The sequence below is a fragment of the Ranitomeya variabilis genome, chromosome 5 (genome assembly GCF_051348905.1).
Source record: "Ranitomeya variabilis isolate aRanVar5 chromosome 5, aRanVar5.hap1, whole genome shotgun sequence".
Taxonomy (NCBI): Eukaryota; Metazoa; Chordata; class Amphibia; order Anura; family Dendrobatidae; genus Ranitomeya; species Ranitomeya variabilis.
Genome location: NC_135236.1, coordinates 597221508 through 597243305, shown reverse-complemented (window position 1 = coordinate 597243305; position 21798 = coordinate 597221508). Strand labels below are relative to the sequence as shown.

The following is a 21798-nucleotide window of genomic DNA, read 5'->3' as shown; positions in this document are numbered from 1 at the left end:
CTTGTGATTGGTCGCGTGGCGGTCACATGGGCGGCCGCGACCAATCAGAAGCCGTGACGTCATGGAAGGCCCTAAACGCGCTCATTTTAAGCAAAGAAGGCTGCCCGTTACCAGCGGCGATGTCCAGGGGCCTCCGGAGAGGTGAGTATATCAATATTTTTTATTTTAATTCTTTATTTTACACTTAAATGTGGATTCTGATACCGATTTCCGATATCGCAAACATATCGGAACTCGGTATCGGAATTCCGATACCAGATTCAGAAGATCGCCGACCTCACAGCCGACCCCACACAGGGATCGGGTCGGGTTTCATGAAACCCGACGTTGCCAAAAGTCGGCGACTTCTGAAAATGGCCGACCCGTTTCGCTCAACCCTACTGGCCACTGATATGTAACAGGCTAAATATCAGGTTAGTGATTCACAGGAATGCTAAATACTCCCCCAAAATAGTACATATTGTGAGTTTGTAAAGACAAATGCAGACCCTGCTATTTTATAGAACAGCCCAATGTTCATTTTTTGTTATTTTCTGTAAAGTAGTTAACAACCATATCCATTTCTCTTCATGTTTTAAATTCGAAAACTGTTTTCAATGTTCCTAATGCTGGAAATAAAAACTAGTATAAAGATTTTGTCATTAACTCATTCTTTGGTTGAAATCAGCTTTCCTAAAAATCCATGTTTTTGCCTTTTTTGTTTCTTTTTCTGTGAAACTGTGTTGTGCATAATAATTTGGGAAAATGCATTTTGATTTTTTTGTTTTGACAAACAAAAAACAAAACTGTTATCATCCGGAAGTTTGTCCAATAAAATTTGATTCGTACTCCTCAACAGTGGATGATATGAACATTACACTGATTCATTTACGTCGACCATTTAGGAAAGTCAGAGAAAAATAGTATTTGCATAATACTTTGGAGCGCGGTTTAATGATCATTTCTCATCTCGTATGGAGCATTTGGGCTGTGTATTCATTCTATTAGAACTGTACTTCTTAGATTATGTGGAATATCACCTTTACTTATTTTATTCTTTTATTTCCATAGTGTTCTGTAACTTGTGGTAATGGAACTCAAGAAAGACAAGTTCTCTGTGGTTCAAGTGACAATAAAATAGATAGCTGTAATAGCCACAAACCGGAAACCATACAGATTTGCAGTCTGCCTTCATGTCCTGGTAAGTTACGCTACCACAGAATCATTGACAAATATACATTGATAAAGAGCGATTCTAGTAACCAAAAGTTATTACATACCCATAGGAAACTTCTAGATTGGTGAGGGTCTGCCTGCTGAGCCCCACACCAGTCACCAGAACGGGAACTTCTGTCACCGCTTTGGATGGAGTGGCTGCTGCTCCACTTGCCGTGCTACTCGAGTACTGCACTATTATACCTATGGCAGTCCTGTAGAGAATGAAGGCAGTCAAGCATGTGCAGCCTTTAAAGGAGACAAAAGTGACCTGTCCCAGTGATTGATGGGTGTCTCAGCAGGCGGACCCCCACTGATTTAGAAGTTATCATCTATCTGACGAAATTACCTGAATACCTCTCTTACTTGAGAAAATAGAAGTATAAATACATGAATTTTATTTGGGACCTTTCCTGTACTTATCTAAAATTCACACTAAGTGTTAATCAGTAGGGCTATTGACATGGCCATATTGCTATGTGCAGTCCACATTGTTAAAAGGGCATGGTAGAACTAGTACAGCTGGGTTTCTCTCATAGCCATCATTGGGGCCTGGATATATGGATCTGTAATATGAATCCTTATTCTAGAGGTGATGATTTGTGGAGCGCCCCCAGTAGGGCTATGGGGTACTCGGAGCCGGGCCCTTCGGTGCTCGGCGGGGATGTCACGGTGGCTGACCCGGTCCGTGGCCCTAGGGACATCCGTTGTTAAATGGGGGGAAAGGTCTTTAAAGGGAATAATGTTTGTGATGCAACCTGTGGTATTCAGTCAGGGTGACCGACGCTGCTTAGGGGTCCGCTGGGGTGATGTGATGGCAGGTGAAGTGTATCCCCAGGGCTTCCCAGAGTGTAGATGGTGGATGATGTAAGGCACAGTGAAGAACGAGGACACAAGGTTGCAGTCTCTTTACCTTTACTGAAGGCTTCAGCATCCACAGTCCAAGGCACCAGACAACAGGGTAGGCAGAGTCCAGCCGGTCTGAAGGCAAATCCAGAGTCCCCCTTATCCAGGTGGAATTCAATAGCCTTCCCCTAGCGCCTGAGTGTTGTAGTCCCTTCCTGCTGAGCATCTCGGTAAGGTCCTCACAACTGATGTTGGTGTTCTAGATATTATGTCTCTTTCTCTCTGTCCCCTGATGGATAGGATAGGACAAACCCGTATGACTGATGGCCTGAGGCTTTTTACAGGGACTCTATCACGCCCCAGCCTCCACAGTTGCCACCGTGCCTCCTGGGTATATGGTCGGGCAGCTAACGTGGAACTAACTGTCCTGCCGGTCTCTGAAGTAAAGCGTAGAGATCCTTACTCCCTCGGTGTTCCGGCTACCGGATTCTGCGCCTCAGAAAGGAGGCAGCCTTTTACAGGGCAGAACTCCTTCTGGTTTCCTCTCCTTGTGCTATGACTTCGTTTCTCACTCTCTGCAACACAAATCCCTTCAATGTCTCTTCCTTAGGATGCTTCTGCACATGGGGCAGGCGCAGCTCCGTGGCCTTCTGTCTTGGTCTCTGACAGGATCCCACCCCTGTCAGGGACCCACTACCTGAGCAGAGCCCAGATAGCAGCTCACTAGACCCAGCCCAGCCAGCCTCCGCCAGACTGGTGCTGACTGGGTGAAACCCAGCTCGCTTCTGCCTAACTTTCTGTCCAGACTGCCAGTTTCACCTAATTGTGAGGAGTGCCCTAATAGATAGGAGCATAGCTCCCCCTGGTGGCCTGGAGTGTGAAGTGTGTTGTGTGGTTTGTGATACCTGGTAAAGAGATCTCCTTTATTGCCTTCAGATGTAACATCACTCCCCCTGGTGGAAGAACAACATTACTGCAACGACCAGGACTCTGGGGCGCTGCAATTTGCACTCTTATTCCACTTCCTATATTCCTTGCTTCTATACACTGATTATTATCAACATTATTTTGAACATTATCATTAGTATATTTAAAAGAGTTGTCCAGTATGTTCAAAAAATACACAAACTTACCAAATACAGGGTTACTGTAACATAAAATACACAACTGCTGAGTATGGCAAATTTTTTTGTTGTAAAAGAGAACCTGTCATCAAGATTTTATGCCCTAAACTAATAGCGTGTATATAAAGGCTCATTAAGGCTGAATAAATCCTTACCATTCTATGGAGAAATCCTTTTTGCGGTTTTAGAGAAATCCATAGTAGTAATTGTGAACTTATCATTGTATGGGCAGTGAGCGGCGTAACGCGACCAGCTTACTGCCTTTCTGGCTTATCCCAGCTTAAGGTACCTTCACACGAAGCGACGCTGCAGCGATAGCGACAACGATGCCGATCGCTGCAGCGTCGCTGTTTGGTGGCTGGAGAGCTGTCACACAGACCGCTCTCCAGAGACCAACGATGCCGAGGTCCCCGGGTAACCAGGGTAAACATCGGGTTGCTAAGCGCAGGGCCGCGCTTAGTAACCCGATGTTTACCCTGGTTACCAGCGTAAAAGTAAAAATAACAAACAGTACATGCTCACCTGCGCGTCCCCCGGCGTCCGCTTCCTGTACTGTGTGAGCGCTGGCCCCTAACAGCAGAGCGGTGACGTCACCGCTGTGCTTTTACTTTCACTTTAGGGCCGGCAGTCAGTCAGAGCAGGAAGCGGACGGCAGGGGACGCGCAGGTAAGTATGTACTGTTGGGTTTTTTTACTTTTACGCTGGTAACCAGGGTAAACATTGGGTTACTAAGCGCGGCCCTGCGCTTAGTAACCCGATATTTACCCTGGTTACCAGCGTAAAACATCGCTGGCATCGTTGCTTTTGGTGTCAAACCTGACGATACACGCCGGTCTGACGACCAAATAAAGTTCTGAACTTTATTCAACGACCAGCAATATCACAGCAGGATCCAGATCGCTGCTGCGTGTCAAACACAACGATATCGCTATCCAGGACGCTGCAACGTCACGGATCGTTGTCGTTCTCGTTGTAAAGTCGTTTCGTGTGAAGGTACCTTTACTGCCTGCCTCCTGTCTAACAGATCGCTGAAACATGACTGACCTGTAAGTCATATAGACAGGAGGCGGGCAGGGAATAGGGAGGCGCAGGAGAGCTGGGAGTGTAATGCCCACCCACTGCACTTACAGCTTAGTAGTTTGCAATTTCAACTATGGATTTCTCTAAAACAGCAAAACAATTTATTCAAGAAAAGTAAGGATTTACTTAGCATTAACCCCTCTGTGACCTTAGACGTACTATCCCGTCGAGGTGACCTGGGCCTATCTGACCCTCGACGGGATAGTACGTCATAGCCGATCGGCCGCGCTCACGTGGGAAGCGCGGCCGATCGCGGCTGGGTGTCAGCTGACTATCGCAGCTGACATCCGGCACTATGTGCCAGGAGCGGTCACGGACCGCCCCCGGCACATTAACCCCCGGCACACCGCGATCAAACATGATCGCGGTGTACCGGCGGTATAGGGAAGCATCGCGCAGGGAGGGGGCTCCCTGCGGGCTTCCCTGAGACCCCCGGAGCAACGCGATGTGATCGCGTTGCTCTGAGGGTCTCCTACCTCCCTCCTCGCCGCAGGTCCCGGATCCAAGATGGCCGCGGCATCCGGGTCCTGCAGGGAGGGAGGTGGCTTACCGAGTGTCTGCTCAGTGCAGGCGCTGGTAAGCCTGCAGCCCTGCACAGCAGATCGCAGATCTGGCAGAGTGCTGTGCACACTGCCAGATCAATGATCTGTGATGTCCCCCCCTGGGACAAAGTAAAAAAGTAAAAAAAAAAATCCCCCCGTGTGTAAAAAAAAATAAATAATAAAAATATCCTAAATAAAGAAAAAAAAAAAAATATTATTCCCATAAATACATTTCTTTAGCTAAATAAAATAAAAAAAACAATAAAAGTACACATATTTAGTATCGCCGCATCCGTAACGACCCAACCTATAAAACTGCCCCACTAGTTAACCCCTTCAGTAAACACCGTAAGAAAAAAAAAAAAAAAACGAGGCAAAAAACAACACTTTATTATCATACCGCCGAACAAAAAGTGGAATAACACGCGATCAAAAAGACAGATATAAATAACCATGGTACCGCTGAAAGCGCCATCTTGTCCCGCAAAAAACGAGCCGCCATACAGCATGGTCAGCAAAAAAATAAAAAAGTTATAGTCCTGAGAATAAAGCGATACCAAAATAATTATTTTTTCTATAAAATAGTTTTTATCGTATAAAAGCGCCAAAACATAAAAAAAAATGATATAAATGAGGTATCGCTGTAATCGTACTGACCCGACGAATAAAACTGCTTTATCAATTTTACCAAACGCGGAACGGTATAAACGCCTCCCCCAAAAGAAATTCATGAATAGCTGGTTTTTGATCACTCTACCTCACAAAAATCGGAATAAAAAGCGATCAAAAAATGTCACATGTCCGAAAATGTAACCAATAAAAATGTCAACTCGTCCCGCAAAAAACAAGATCTCACATGACTCTGTGGACTCAAATATGGAAAAATTACAGCTCTCAAAATGTGGTAACGCAAAAAATATTTTTTGCAATGAAAAGCGTCTTTCAGTGTGTGACGGCTGCCAATCATAAAAATCCGCTAAAAAACCCGCTATAAAAGTAAATCAAACCCCCCTTCATCACCCCCTTAGTTAGGGAAAAATAAAAAAATAAAAAAATGTATTTATTTCCATTTTCCCATTAGGGTTAGGGTTAAGCCCCCGTCTCACTAAGCGAGATCGCTAGCGAGATCGCTGCTGAGTCACAAGTTTTGTGACGCAACAGCGACCTCAGTAGCGATCTCGCTATGTGTGACACGTAGCAGCGACCAGGCCCCTGCTGTGAGATCGCTGGTCGTGTCGAAATGGCCTGGACCTTTTTTTGATCGTTGAGGTCCCGCTGGGTAGCACACATCGCTGTGTTTGACACCTTACCAACGACCTCGTTGACGACTCAGACACTGAATCGTCATAATAGCTCCCATGTGACATCGTTGTACAGGTCGCTACAGGTCGCTGGTGAGATGTCAAACAGTGAGATCGCAGCAGCGATCGTTGGGAAGATCTCACTGTTTGACATCTCACCAGCGACCACATAGCGACGCAGCAACGATCCCTGACAGGTCATATCGTTGTCGGGATCGCTTTAGCGTCGCTAACTGAGACGGGGCCTTTAGGGTTAGGGCTAGAGTTAGGACTAGAGTTAGGGTTAGGGTTAGGGTTAGGGTTAGGGCAAGGGTTAGGGCTAGGGTTAGGGCTAGGGTTAGGGTTGGGGCTAGGGTTAGGGCTAGGGTTAGGGCTAGGGTTGGGGCTAGGGTTAGGGTTGGGGTTAGGGCTAGGGTTAGGGCTAGGGTTAGGGCTAGGGTTAGGGCTAGTGTTACGGCTAGTGTTAGGGCTAGTGATAGGGCTAGGGTTATTGCTAGGGTTAGGGCTAGGGTTGGGGCTACAGTTAGGGTTGGGGCTAAAGATAGGGTTAGGGTTTGGATTACATTTATGGTTGGGAATAGGGTTGGTGTGTCTGGGTTAGAGGAGTGGTTAGGGTTACTGTTGGGATTAAGGTAAGGGGTGTGTTTGGATTACGGTTTCAGTTATAATTGGGGGGTTTCCACTGTTTAGGCACATCAGGGGCTCTCCAAACGGGACATGGCATCCGATCTGAATTCCAGCCAATTCTGCGTTGAAAAAGGAAAACAGTGCTCCTTCCCTTCAGAGCTCTCCCGTGTGCCCAAACAGGGGTTTACCCCAACATATGGGGTATCAGCGTACTCAGGTCAAATTGGACATCATCTTTTGGGGTCCAATTTCTCCTGCTACCCTTGGGAAAATACAAAACTGGAGGCCAAAAAATAAGTTTTGTGGGAAAAAAAGATTTTTTATTTTCACGGCTCTGCGTTGTAAACTGTAGTGAAACACTTGGGGGTTCAAAGTTCTCACAACACATCTAGATAAGTTCCTTGGGGGGTCTAGTTTCTGATATGGGGTCACTTGTGGGGGGTTTGTACTGTTTGGGTACATCAGGGGCTCTGCAAATGCAACGTGACGCCTGCAGACCAATCCATTTAAGTCTGCATTCCAAATGGCGCTCCTTCCCTTCCGAGCTCTGTCATGCGCCCAAACAGTGGTTCCCCCCCACATATGGGGTATCAGCGTACTCAGGACAAATTGGACAACAACCTTTGGGGTCCAATTTATCCTGATACCCTTGTGAAAATACAAAACTGGGGGCTAAAAAATCATTTTTGTGAACAAAAAATGAATTTTTATTTTCACGGCTCTGCGTTATAAACTGTAGTGAAACACTTGGGGTTCAAAGCTCTCAAAACACATCTAGATAAGTTCCTTAGGGGGTCTACTTTCCAAAATGGTGTCACTTGTGGGGTTTTTTAATGTTTAGGCACATCAGGGGCTCTCCAAACGCAACATGGCATCCCATCTTAATTCCAGTCAATTTTGCATTGAAAAGTAAAATAGCGCTCCTTCCCTTCCGAGCTCTGCTATGCGCCCAAACAGTGGTTTACCCCCACATATGGGGTATCGTCGAACTCAGGACAAATTGCACAACAACTTTTGTGGTCTAATTTCTTCTCTTACCCTTGGGGAAATAAAAAAATGGGGGCGAAAAGATCATTTTTGTGAAAAAATATGATTTTTTATTTTTACGGCTCTGCATTATAAACTTCTGTGAAGCACTTGTTGGGTCAAAGTGCTCACCACACATCTAGATAAGTTCCTTAAGGGGTCTACTTTCCAAAATGGTGTCACATGTGGGGGGTTTCAATGTTTAGGCACATCAAGGGCTCCCCAAACGCAACATGGCGTCCCATCTCAATTCCAGTCAATTTTGCATTGAAAAGTCAAATGGCGCTCCTTCCCTTCCGAGCTCTGCCCTGCGCCCAAACAATGGTTTACACCCACATATGGGGTATCAGCGTACTCAGGACAAATTGCACAACAATTTTTGGTGTCCAATTTCTTCTCTTACCCTTGGGAAAATAAAAAATTGGGGGCGAAAAGATCATTTTTGTGAAAAAATATGATTTTTTATTTTTACGGCTTTGCATTATAAACTTCTGTGAAGCACTTGTGGGGTCAAAGTGCTCACCACACATCTAGATAAGATCCTTAGGGGGTCTACTTTCCAAAATGGTGTCACTTGTGGGGGGTTTCAATGTTTAGGCACATCAGGGGCTCTCCAAACGCAACATGGCGTCCCATCTCAATTCCAGTCAATTTTGCATTGAAAAGTCAAATGGCGCTCCTTCCCTTCCGAGCTCTGCCATGCGCCCAAACAGTGGTTTACCCCGACATATGGGGTATCAGCGTACTCAGGACAAATTGTACAACAAATTTTGGGGTCTATTTTCTCCTGTTACCCTTGGTAAAATAAAACAAATTGAAGCTGAAATAATTTTTTTGTGAAAAAAAGTAAAATGTTCATTTTTATTTAAACATTCCAAAAATTTCTGTGAAACACCTGAAGGGTTAATAAACTTCTTGAAAGTGGTTTTTAGTACCTTGATGGGTGCAGTTTTTAGAATGGTGTCACACTTGGGTATTTTCTATCATATAGACCCCTCAAAATGACTTCAAATGAGATGTGGTCCCTAAAAAAAAATGGTGTTGTAAAAATGAGAAATTGCTGGTCAACTTTTAACCCTTATAACTCCGTTACAAAAAAAAATTTTGGTTCCAAAATTGTGATGATGTAAAGTAGACATGTGGGAAATGTTACTTATTAAGTATTTTGCGTGACATATGTCTGTGATTTAAGGGCATAAAAATTCAAAGTTGGAAAATTGCGAAATTTTCAAAATTTTCGCCAAATATTCATTTTTTTCACAAATAAACGCAAATTATATCGAATAAATTTTATCACTATCATGAAGTACAATATTTCACGAGAAAACAATGTCAGAATCGCCAAGATCCGTTGAAGCGTTCCAGAGTTATAACCTCATAAAGGGACAGTGGTCAGAATTGTAAAAATTGGCCTGGTCATTAACGTGCAAACCACCCTTGGGGGTGAAGGGGTTAAAGGGAACTTGTTATGTAAAAAAAAAAGCTATTAATCTGCAAGTTGATAGCGTTCGAAAGCTGTATGGTGCCTGCACTGAGAGCCCAGGTGCTGGGAGGAAATTAATTTTATTCCGCCCGGCAGCATCCAGTTTTCAGTCATATTGGTGGGCCGACGCAGCTTCAGTCACTGCTCAGTGAATAATAAGCAGCAGCTGTAACCATGCCCCCAGTACTTGAGTCGACTGTCAGTGAGTGCTGGGGAGTGGTTGCAGCCGCCGCTCACTATACACTGCAGTGACTGAAGCTGTGTCGGCCCATCCGTCTAACTGAAAGCCGGAGGCAGCCAGGAGGAATGTTAATTTCCTCTCGGCAGTGGGGCTCTCACTGTGGGTGCCAAGTAGCTTCAAAACTATAAGAATCTGTAGATTAACCTCATATCTGCAGGTTAATATTGTTTTTTTTTTTACATGGCAGGTTCCCTTTACTGTAAAGGGAACCTGTGACCCCCCCCACCCCCATGGCCTATTAAAGTAAAATAGCCTCCTTCAGCAGCACTAAGGCTGCATTCTGTGAAGATGGCTCTTATGTTTATTATCCCTAGGAACGCTGAAATAATGACTTTTATAAATTTCCCGCCATACCTCTATTGAGTTAGGAAGGTATGTTTTCTCCCCCTTACTCAACCGCCTCGCAGCCGTCCATCATCCCGCTCTGTCCTCTGTGCGCACTTCTTCTCTTTATCGTGATGTCGCCAGCGCCTGCGCTCTGCAATCAGTTCTCAGGCATGCGCCATGCAGTGAACTTACATCAGGTGCCTGCTCCGTGCTCCATTGAAGATAGTGCCGATGTCTCGCGAGATTTGTGAAGTCTCGCAAGACTTTGGCACTTCTATCGAGGAGCACGGTGATCCGCTCCACTGCGCAGGTTCCAGATTCCCGGCCCTGCAGTGTGAATACATCATAACACACTGCGGGGCGGGATCTGGGGCCTCCGCTACACGCAGGCACCCGATGAAAGTTCACTGGCAGCGCGCACGGCGCATGCCCAAGAGCTGATTGCAGAGCGCAGGCGCCGCTGACGTCACAAGAAAGAGAAGAGGCAGTGCACAGAGGACGGAGTGGGACGATGGACAGCTGCGAGGCGGTTGAGTCAGGGGGAGACAACATAGCTCCCTGACTCAATAGTGGTATGGGGGGGAAATATATAAAAGTCATTATTTCTGCGTTCCTAACGATAATAACATAAGAGCCATCTTCACAGAATGCAGCCTTAGTGCTGCTGAGGGTGGCTATTTTACTTCAATAGGCCCTGGGGGGGTGACAGGTTCTCTTTAAAGCACTTTTACATACACGCCATTAGTTTGAGGTATAATCCCAACTACAGGTTCTCTTTAAACATTTGCAGCATTTGATATTACATCTGTGGAGAATAATTGAAACTTGGTAGGCAATTGATATATAATAACCATCATATCAACCTCTTAAATACTCTTTTGAATACATGCATTAATCTTTACACCCATTTACATACACAAAGGAAGTTCCCTATTGTAGCAGCTCAGTTGACGTATCCTTTATTACAATTAATTGGATATTAACATAGATGACTGGTGTGGTCCAAGGGAGACATCCTTACCTGCAAGAGCAGTATCCCTGCTCCATATTATTTTTTCCATTCTTCTCCTGCCCTGCATGAATATCAGACAGATTGGGGTACAGCAAAGAGGAAACCATTAGCTGAATAATTTGTTTAGGGGACTCCAGCCATTTTTCTTACTTCAGTTCTTCATTTGCCTGTGCTGTTAGTGTCAGAAGAATGTGCTATAATAGCACCTAATACACAATTGACATAAGCAAAGCACAGGTATAACTTTCTATAGAAATAAGTTATATGTTCTATTCACATTTGAAAGCCTAGCGTCCCTGACTAATAAGACAAGCAGTGCAAGATGCAAGGCAAATGTTAGCACCTGCACCCTGCATAAGCAACAACATGAGCCGTTTAAATAAAATTGTATTACATATGTGTTGCAGTAAAGAATTTCTGTATATGACAGCATGCATTTGTGACATATTCCATCTTGATTTTCACCAATCTTTGTCAAGTATATACGTGTCTTAATTGCATAAATATTAAGCAACAAAACCTGATGGGCATGTAGATAAAAGATGTGTTACTGGGATAGAGATGGAGTACAAGAATACTAGCTCTATCATTATAAATATACATATATACAGTACAGACCCAAAGTTTGGACACACCTTCTCATTTAAAGATTTTTTTGTATTTTCATGACTATGAAAATTGTAAATTCACACTGAAGGCATCAAAACTATGAATTAACATATGTGGAATTATATACTTAACAAAAAAGTGTGAAACAACTGAAAATATGTCTTATATTCTAGGTTCTTCAAAGTAACCACCTTTTGCTTTGATGACTGCTTTGCACACTCTTGGCATTCTCTTAACCCCTTCACCCCCAAGGGTGGTTTGCACGTTAATGACCGGGCCAATTTTTACAATTCTGACCACTGTCCCTTTATGAGGTTATAACTCTGGAACGCTTCAACTGATCTTGGCCATTCAGACATTGTTTTCTCGTGACATATTGTACTTCATGATAGTGGTAAAATTTATTCGATATAACTTGCGTTTATTTGTGAAAAAAACAAATATTTGGCGAAAATTTTGAAAATTTCGCAATTTTCCAACTTTGAATTTTTATGCCCTTAAATCACAGACATATGTCACGCAAAATACTTAATAAGTAACATTTCCCACATGTCTACTTTACATCAGCACAATTTTGGAACCAACATTTTTTTTTGTGACGGAGTTATAAGGGTTAAAAGTTGACCAGCAATTTCTCATTTTTACACCATTTTTTTTAGGGACCACATCTCATTTGAAGTAATTTTGAGGGGTCTATATGATAGAAAATACCCAAGTGTGACACCATTCTAAAAACTGGACCCCTCAAGGTACTCAAAACCACTTTCAAAAAGTTTATTAACCCTTCAGGTGTTTCACAGGAATTTTTGGAATGTTTAAATAAAAATAAACATTTAACTTTTTTTCACACAAAATTTATTTCAGCTCCAATTTGTTTTATTTTACCAAGGGTAACAGGAGAAAATAGACCGCAAAATTTGTTGTACAATTTGTCCTGAGTACGCTGATACCCCATATGTGGGGGTAAACCACTGTTTGGGCGCATGGCAGAGCTCGGAAGGAAAGGAGCGCCATTTGACTTTTCAATGCAAAATTGACTGGAATTGAGATGGGACGCCATGTTGCATTTGGAGAGCCCCTGATGTGCCTAAACACTGAAACCCCCCACAAGTTACACCATTTTGGAAAGTAGACCCCCTAGGGATCTTATCTAGATGTGTGGTGAGCACTTTGACCCAACAAGTGCTTCACAGAAGTTTATAATGCAGAGCCGTAAAAATAAAAAATCATATTTTTTCACAAAAATGATCTTTTCGCCCCCAATTTATTTTCCCAAGGGTAAGAGAAGAAATTGGACCCGAAAAATTATTGTGCAATTTGTCCTGAGTACGCTGATACCCCATATGTGGGTGTAAACCATTGTTTGGGCGCAGGGCAGAGCTCGGAAGGGAAGGAGCGCCATTTGACTTTTCAATGCAAAATTGACTGGAATTGAGATGGGACGCCATGTTGCGTTTGGAGAGCCCCTGATGTGCCTAAACATTGAAACCCTGTACAAGTGACACCATTTTGGAAAGTAGACCCCCTAAGGATCTTATCTAGATGTGTGTTGAGCACTTTGACCCAACAAGTGCTTCACAGAAGTTTATAATGCAGAGCCGTAAAAATAAAAATTCATATTTTTTCACAAAAATGATCTTTTCGCCCCCATTATTTTATTTCCCCAAGGGTAAGAGAAGAAATTAGACCACAAAAGTTGTTGTGCAATTTGTCCTGAGTACGACGATACCCCATATGTGGGGGTAAACCACTGTTTGGGCGCATAGCAGAGCTCGGAAGGGAAGGAGCACTATTTTACTTTTCAATGCAAAATTGACTGGAATTAAGATGGGATGCCATGTTGCGTTTGGAGAGCCCCTGATGTGCCTAAACATTAAAAAAAACCCACAAGTGACACCATTTTGGAAAGCAGACCCCCTAAGGAACTTATCTAGATGTGTTTTGAGAGCTTTGAACCCCCAAGTGTTACACTACAGTTTATAACGCAGAGCCGTGAAAATAAAAATTCTTTTTTTTTTCACAAAAATGATTTTTAGCCCCCAGTTTTGTATTTTCACAAGGGTATCAGGATAAATTGGACCCCAAAAGTTGTTGTCCACTTTGTCCTGAGTATGCTGATACCCCATATGTGGGGGGGAACCACTGTTTGGGCGCATGACAGACCTCGGAAGGGAAGGAGCGCCATTTGGAATGCAGACTTAAATGGATTGGTCTGCAGGCGTCACGTTGCATTTGCAGAGCCCCTGATGTACCCAAACAGTACAAACCCCCCACAAGTGACCCTATATTGGAAACTAGACCCCCCAAGGAACTTATCTAGATGTGTTGTGAGAACTTTGAACCCCCAAGTGTTTCACTACAGTTTATAACGCAGAGCCGTGAAAATAAAAATTCTTTTTTTTTCCACAAAAATGATTTTTAGCCCCCAGTTTTGTATTTTCACAAGGGTATCAGGATAAATTGGACCCCAAAAGTTGTTGTCCAATTTGTCCTGAGTATGCGGATACCCCATATGTGGGGGGGAACCACTGTTTGGGCGCATGACAGAGCTCGGAAGGGAAGGAGCGCCATTTGGAATGCAGACTTAAATGGATTGGTCTGCAGGCGTCACGTTGCATTTGCAGAGCCCCTGATGTACCCAAACAGTACAAACCCCCCGCAAGTGACCCCATATTGGAAACTAGACCCCCCAAGGAACTTATCTAGATGTGTTGTGAGAACTTTGAACTCCCAAGTGTTTCACTACAGTTTATAACGCAGAGCCGTGAAAATAAAAATTCTTTTTTTTTTCACAAAAATGATTTTTAGCCCCCAGTTTTGTATTTTCACAAGGGTATCAGGATAAATTGGACCCCAAAAGTTGTTGTCCAATTTGTCCTGAGTACGCTGATACCCCATATGTGGGGGGGAACCACTGTTTGGGCACATGGGAGAGCTCTGAAGGGAAGGAGCACTGTTTTCCTTTTTCAACGCAGAATTGGCTGGAATTCAGATCGGATGCCATGTCCCGTTTGGAGAGCCCCTGATGTGCCTAAACAGTGGAAACCCCCCAATTATAACTGAAACCCTAATCCAAACACACCCCTTACCCTAATCCCAACAGTAACCCTAACCACTCCTCTAACCCAGACACACCCAACCCTATTCCCAACCGTAAATGTAATCCAAACCCTAACCCTATCTTTAGCCCCAACCCTAACTGTAGCCCCAACCCTAGCCCCAACCCTAGCCCTAACCCTAGCCCTAACCCGAGCAATAACCCTAGCCCTATCACTAGCCCTAACACTAGCCGTAACACTAGCCCTAACCCTAGCCCTAACCCTAGCCCCAACCCTAGCCCAACCCTAGCCCTAACCCTAGCCCTAACCCTAGCCCAACCCTAGCCCTAACCCTAACCCTAGCCCCAACCCTAGCCCCAACCCTAACCCTAGCCCTAACCCTTGCCCTAACCCTAACCCTAGCCCTAACCCTAGCTCTAACCCTAGCCCTAACTCTAGTCCTAACGCTAGCCCTAACCCTAACCCTAATGGGTGTCGGGACCACACTCAGTCGGAGCAGCCTTTGGAAGTGGGGAATCACCAGAAATAATACACAAGACACGTCTCGTATAGTGGATCACTGGGAAGCCTCTGTTAGCACGCCTGCCTTCAAGGTGCTATCCCCTCTTTATATAGTTGTACAGGTAGTTTCAGTGGTTATACAAGTTTTGCTTGTTTAAACAAAGAGAGAAAAGAGAAGACAAAAAAAAACAGTTTCGGCTATGTGATAGTTTCACAACAAAACAAAACAGTACAGTTTCGCCTAAGTGGCAGTTTCACAAACAAAAAATAGGATTTCACACTATAGCTAAAATGTCCTTGAATGGACAGGTCAATATTGATCACAAATTCTTTTTGGTTCATTGAGGTAACCATTTTTGTACCGCTCTTCACAATCCCCCCTTTGACATATTCCATTCAAAACCTTGTCATATAGACGATTATTTTAGTCATTCTTTTTGTGATATTACAAAAAAAAAAAAACTTTATATTCTCGCATCTATTACACAAAATTTATTTGTGCATACCAAGATACCCTTGAGTACAACCTTGAATAATACATATATAATTACAATAACTATAACTGTATGTATTAGGCTTTGCATAATCCCGGTAACCCACCCACCGATCCCCCTGAATCAATTGGCCGGGTTAAGAAAAGAAAAGATATCTGACCACCAGCTATCCTTATTTTGGTCATTGTCTTTGTCATACTGATCCCTGAGTCGTTGTACGTCTTCTAATTTAAATCTCATACTCATAGTACTATTCGGGTCTATATAATGACAGCAGGTGGGTCCGATGATTTGACACATACCCCCTTGTGAGGCAGTTAGGTAATCCAATACCAGGGTATGTTGGTTAGTGACTATTATAAGCTGATTCTGTACAGCTATACTAGTATTTAATATGTCCAATATATCCCAAATCTGGTCATCTAGATAATCCGTGGCTCTAACTAATTTATCCCACATCTGTGTTAACATAGGATAAATAAAAATGGTACTAGCAATTTTGTTGGGAATTCCCATTTGTACTATATGTGGCCTCCCCGAGGGACGTGGTGAGTTATCTGCAGCTCTTTTATACAGTGTGTGCTTGGGCACGGCTTGCATATTCACTTGTTTGTTCGAAATTATGATAGTAGCCGGGGTTAGGCGTCCTAATGTACAAGTACCCTTTATACCTTTATACCTACGGGAAGCCATTTATATGCTCCTTCTCCGCATATCCGAAATGTACCCTCAGGCAGATCCCACAAAGCTGAGTGCTGCAATACCAATCTGTGAGCCAAATCCACAAAACTAGATACATTCTGAAGCATACACCAAGAGGGTTTTTGTCCCAAGGGGCTACAGTACCCGGCTGCGGGATTCCCACATACATGCATTCCGTTGACTCATCGGATTCATTACAAACCAGGTTCCCCGGCTTACTTGTACAACTGTTTGCATCACCTTGGGGGAACAACTCGGAATGTTCCCATTTTCTATTATGTATGTACCTTTCCAATACTGTAGGTTTGAAAGCATCAGAGGAAGGGGTGGTTGTACTGAAACTGAGCTGTAGATTTTCAGTGGGGACCTGTCCTAAATCAGTTAATCCAGTCTTATTCCTAGGTACCCATGCTCCTCCTCTGAGTGCTAAATATTGTAAGTTGCCTATTTTTCCTGTAAGATTGCCCTGCCACCAAGGAAATTCTACCCATCCCACAACTGGTATGGCGATTGTAGTATTCCATAGTCTAGTATTGCCAGGTTGGTTGTTGGCCAGGTTGTCTGAACAATTAGGCCAAGCGAATATTTCTTCAGCTGACAGGGGAACTGCTAGAAAAGGTATACTTGTGGCTGATACTGGTGAATGGGTACAGATCCAACAATCTACCAGGGGTTGCGTATTATTTAACAAATCATGCACTAATTTTCTATGATGTTGTACGAATCTATTGTTCAAAGGGGCTAGAGAATTCAATCTTTCCCATGCCTCCGTTGAGGTTAACATTATTAACATCAATATCATGAGTCTTATACTGCTTTTTTGCAATGGCTTGCATGTATCCATGATGCCTTTCCTTCAAGCTTGACTGCTGTTGGAGTTGTTAACAGGACTTGGAAAGGTCCATCAAATCTCGGTTCCAGAGTCTTTCTGGTGTGTCTTTTCACGTAGATTTGATCACCAGGTTCCAACTTGTGGCCTCCTTCGAGATTTTCTGGATCTGGAAGGGAAGCAAAAACTTGCGAATGCACTTTAGTTAAACGTTTTTGTAATTCTTGTACATAAGCAGTTAAAAGTCTCAGTATTCAACATCAGTTGTTGTGGAAAATAACAACCCAAATTTGCTGCTCTACCAAAAAGAATCTCATGTGGTGACAGCTTAGCCTTCCCCCTTGGGGCGTTTCGGATGGAATACAGGGCAAGTGGTAGACACTCGGTCCAAGGCTTTCCTGTTTCTGCCATGGCCTTCTGGATTTTTAATTTTATTGTTCCATTTAATCTTTCCACTTTACCTGAACTCTGTGGGTGATACGGAGTGTGAAACTGGTTTTCTACTCCCAACATTTTCATAACATTCTGGAATATTTCTCCAGTAAAATGGGTACCCCTATCTGACTCGATCACCTCAGGCATGCCGTAACGGGGTATCAGTTCATGTGCTATTTTAATGGCAGTAGTTTTTGCTGAGGCTTTACGAACTGGATAAGCCTCTGGCCACCCTGAGAACATGTCCACACACACAAGCACATATTCGTATCCATTGTACCTAGGAAGCTGGATGTAGTCGATCTGGAGTCTTTGAAAGGGATACAGTGGTCTTACATGATGCTTGGTTGGGGTTTTAATGGTCTGACCTGGATTGTGTGCCAGGCATATAGCGCATGCAGCACACATGTTCCGAGCGAAATTACCAAAGCCTGGAGCCAACCACCTTTCTTTTACCTTGAGCGTCATACCGTTTGCCGATACATGCGTAGGTAGGTGGAGGTCACTCGCCACTGCGGGGTACCAGGCTCTGGGTAAACACAACAAAGTTCCTTTTTTCTATAATCCTTGCTGATCTTCTGCCCCTTTTTTCTGCCACTGCCCTCGTTCTTCGTCGTCTACCTGTTTCTGAGCTTCCTTCAATCTCTCCTCATCATCTTCAGAGCTATCTAGTGTGTGGGCATAATGTAAGGGTTTACGTGCTGCTTGTTTTGCTTCTTTGTCGGCTTTATCGTTACCCCTGGCTTCCTCGGTGTCGAGTCTCACATGTGCAGCTACCTTTATCACCGCTATTTCTTTAGTTTCTTGTGCTGCCTCCAGAATCTGTCTAATGAGGGAGGCATGTTTAACAGGTTGGCCTGAAGCAGTCATATAACCTCTGGCTCTCCATATTACGCCAAAATCGAAAATAATGCCATGTGCATATCTAGAATCAGTGTATATGTTTGCTGTCTGATCTTTGGCTATTTTTAGAGCTTCAACTAATGCCGTAAGTTCTGCTTCTTGTGCAGACTGATTAGCAGGGAGAGGTTCTGCTTTCAGCACTTCATGCTGAGTTACTACCGCATAACCTGTATGAAATTGTCCATTCATATCTGCATATCTACTGCCATCTATGAAAAGTTCAAATGTAGCATTACAGAGTGGCTTGTCACGTACATTACGTAAGCCCTGAGTCTCTTGTTCCATTAATTGTACACAATCATGCATTGACTCTGATGGGTCAAAGGAGTTGGAGAGTGCAGTTTCCTCAGGTATGGTACCCCCCTCAGACTCTAAAGGGAGCAAAGACGCGAGATTAAGAGTCTGAACCCTGGCAAAGGAAATGTTGGGCGGCAGTAGTAGGGAACATTGGAGACGGAGGTGTCTGGCCATTGAAATATGTTTAGGTTGGACCTGGTTAAGAATGCCATGTACATCATGAGTGGTCTGAACTAGAAGTGGGTGATCAAGAACAATCTCAGAAGCTTTATCTAATAACAGTGAAATTGCGGCTACTACTCTTACACAAGAAGGTGCGGCTCTAGCTACAGGGTCCAGATGAGCTGATATGTATGCCACAGGTCTCTGTTTGTTTCCATGTTTTTGTGTGAGCACCCCTGTAGCATGTGAGGATATCTCAGCTGCCATCAATTGAAAAGGTTTAGTGTAGTCTGGGAGCCCCAAAGCGGGAGCTGATACCAGTGCTGTTTTCAAAGAGGAAAATGACTGTTTAGCCTCTTCACTGAGTGAATATGGCGTGTTGGCAATACAGTCATATAAAGACTGCATGAGTTGACTTGCATGTATGATCCACTGTCTACAGTGTGAAACAATACCTAGGAAAGCACGCAGCTGTTTGTGATTCCTGGGTTCAAGCATGTTACGTATGGCTTCCGTACGTTGAGGTGTGAGGTGTCTGATGCCCTGTGATATGCAGTGACCTAAGAACACGACTGTTTGTTGACAAGCCTGGAGTTTCTGTCTATTTACTTTACAGCCTTCTTGTGCTAGGAAAATTAAGAAATTAACAGTTGAGGTAACTGCCGTCTGCTCATCAGGGCAACAAATAAGTAAGTCATCTACATACTGTAGAATGACTACTCCTGGTTCTGGGGTGAAATTTTTCAGCACGGTCTGCATTGCTTCAGAGTACAAAGTTGGTGAGTGTACCATACCTTGTGGCAATCTTGTCCATGCTAATTGTTTACCCTTGAATGTAAAGGCAAACAAATGCCAACAGTTCTTATGTAGTGGCACAGAATAAAATGCGTTTGATAAGTCAATTGCTTCTGTTTTCTATACAGACACCCCTACCAGTTTTCCACAATTCAAAAGAGAAACATACAACCCTCGCAGCTACTTAACACCCTAGGAAAACTAAACTTTTAGCTAAGGTACACTGACTCTAGTTGTATCCTGCATCAGGTGAACGAAACCATGTTGTCCGTCCAAACTTCAAGGTCAGCACACTGTATAACATGACACTCCATCGTGTACATCCGTTATCTGTCCATGCTTACTCGCCTATCTTAGTTCACGTAACAACACCCTTTATCTAATCTAAGATGCACAGGAAAACAAACAAACAAAGTCAGTTTTACAGCTGAACTTCAAAGCTTAGGTGAACACACACCTCCCTACCTATCTTAGTTCAAGCAACAAATCAGAGCATCCATGGATGTGACTCTATTATCCTGTGATCTGTGTTACTCTTATCATTATGAATTCTATGGAAACCTGGAGTTAAAAACCACAGGGGGTCTGATAGAAAACAGCAAAAAAAAAACAAAAAAAAAAACCAACAACTAACAAATCCTATTATCATTGCAATCACATTGCACCTCAGATAAGGCCCTTCTGCCTCCTGTCTAAACTACACTGGTCTAACAATTCATTTCAATAACAAAAGAGCAAACTTAGCAAATAGAAGAAGAATAAAAGGAGCTAAAACAAAACAAACAATGAAAGACCAGAGACCAGATAGAAACTCTATAATCTGAGTTTACATCAAGACCTCACTATCCTCCCTGGTTGTAATTGGCCATTTTGAGGAGTCTGCACATGGCTGGGCACAGACTGAGAGAAAATGCCATTATGTCTGTGAAAATGCCTGTGCTCCCTGACAATATTGCTAGGCCCCTCACAATTACTTGTGCAGTAACAGTTCCTTGCAATATGTCCAAAGTGACCACATTTAAAACATTTAACAGAATAATATTTCCTCTCCTTCATCGTACCCGGCCATTTGCAGTACCTGGCAATATGGCCGGAGCCAGCACAGGCATAACATGTAACACATGCCAAGCCTGATTTATGGGCCCGGACAGAACATACCTCCCTCTGTCTGGAACTTTTAAACTCTTCCATTAAGTGATCTACAAATTGCGTACCTGATTCTATCGTTTGTAAGGCACCATCTCCTGCCTGGGGCCTATGTACCTGTAGATTTGCTAATAGCTCCTGGAAGAGTCCAGGAGTCATTTTCATTCTACATAATTCTTCTCCATCTGCCCAAACTCCAGCGTGAGTCTGCATAATTTGCTGTATATATTGTGCAAATCTAACTGGACACTGGGTGGGATCTGGTGCGTTATGCAAGAGAGACATGCCTTCAGCGGGGGACCAAGGGAAATTGTTGTGAATTTGGATTCTGGGCTCCCCCGGTGGCCGCTTGTGGAATTGGACTTGTCATCCTCTTTCCTGTTTCACCTGATTCCATCAGTAGTGGGTGTCGCTATTTAAGCTCATTTCTCTGGTGGTTTCTTGCCGGTCAACAATGTTATCTGATGCCTCTCAGTGCTTGTTCCTGCTTCTGACAACTACTAGATAAGTTGGACTTTTGTCCATGTTTTGTTTTGCCTATTTGTTCCAGTTCACAGCTGAAGTTTTGTTACTGTGTCTGGAAAGCTCTCGTGGATCAGGGATTGCTACTCTGGCGTTATGAGTTAATGCCAGAGTTTAAGGTAATCTCTGGATGGTGTTTTGTTAGTGTTTTTCTGCTGACCATGAAAGTATACTATCTGTCTTCTGCTATCTAGTAAGCGGACCTCAAATTTGCTAAGACTATTTTCCTGCTGCGTTTGTTGTTTCATCTGAACTCACCGTCATTATATGTGGGGGGCTACTGTCTTCTTGGGAATATTTCTCTAGAGGTGAGCCAGGTCTTATATTTCCCTCTGCTAGCTATTTAGGTCTTAGGCCAGAGCTGGGCATCTAGCGATAAATAGGAAATGCTACCTGGCTATTTCTAGTTGCGCGGCAGGCTTAGTTCATGGTCAGTATAGTTCCATCTTCCGAGAGCTTGTCCCTCTATAGGCTTGCTATGATCTCTGCCTGCAGAGATCATGACAGTTTGACCGGCCCATAAAGTGTTAAAGACCCAGGT

The 21798-nt window shown here is 43.7% G+C and overlaps 1 protein-coding gene across 2 annotated transcripts in view; it reads left to right on the top strand.

Moving 5' to 3' along the window:
- The window catches only part of LOC143776550 (A disintegrin and metalloproteinase with thrombospondin motifs 2-like), a 793125-nt gene that overhangs the window by 703945 nt on the left and 67382 nt on the right, over window positions 1-21798 (top strand). For both annotated transcript variants that reach the window (XM_077266022.1, XM_077266023.1), the window contains exon 20: window positions 1051-1180. In XM_077266022.1, coding sequence (XP_077122137.1) covers window positions 1051-1180 — 130 coding nt within the window. The remainder of the gene's footprint in view (window positions 1-1050; window positions 1181-21798) is intronic.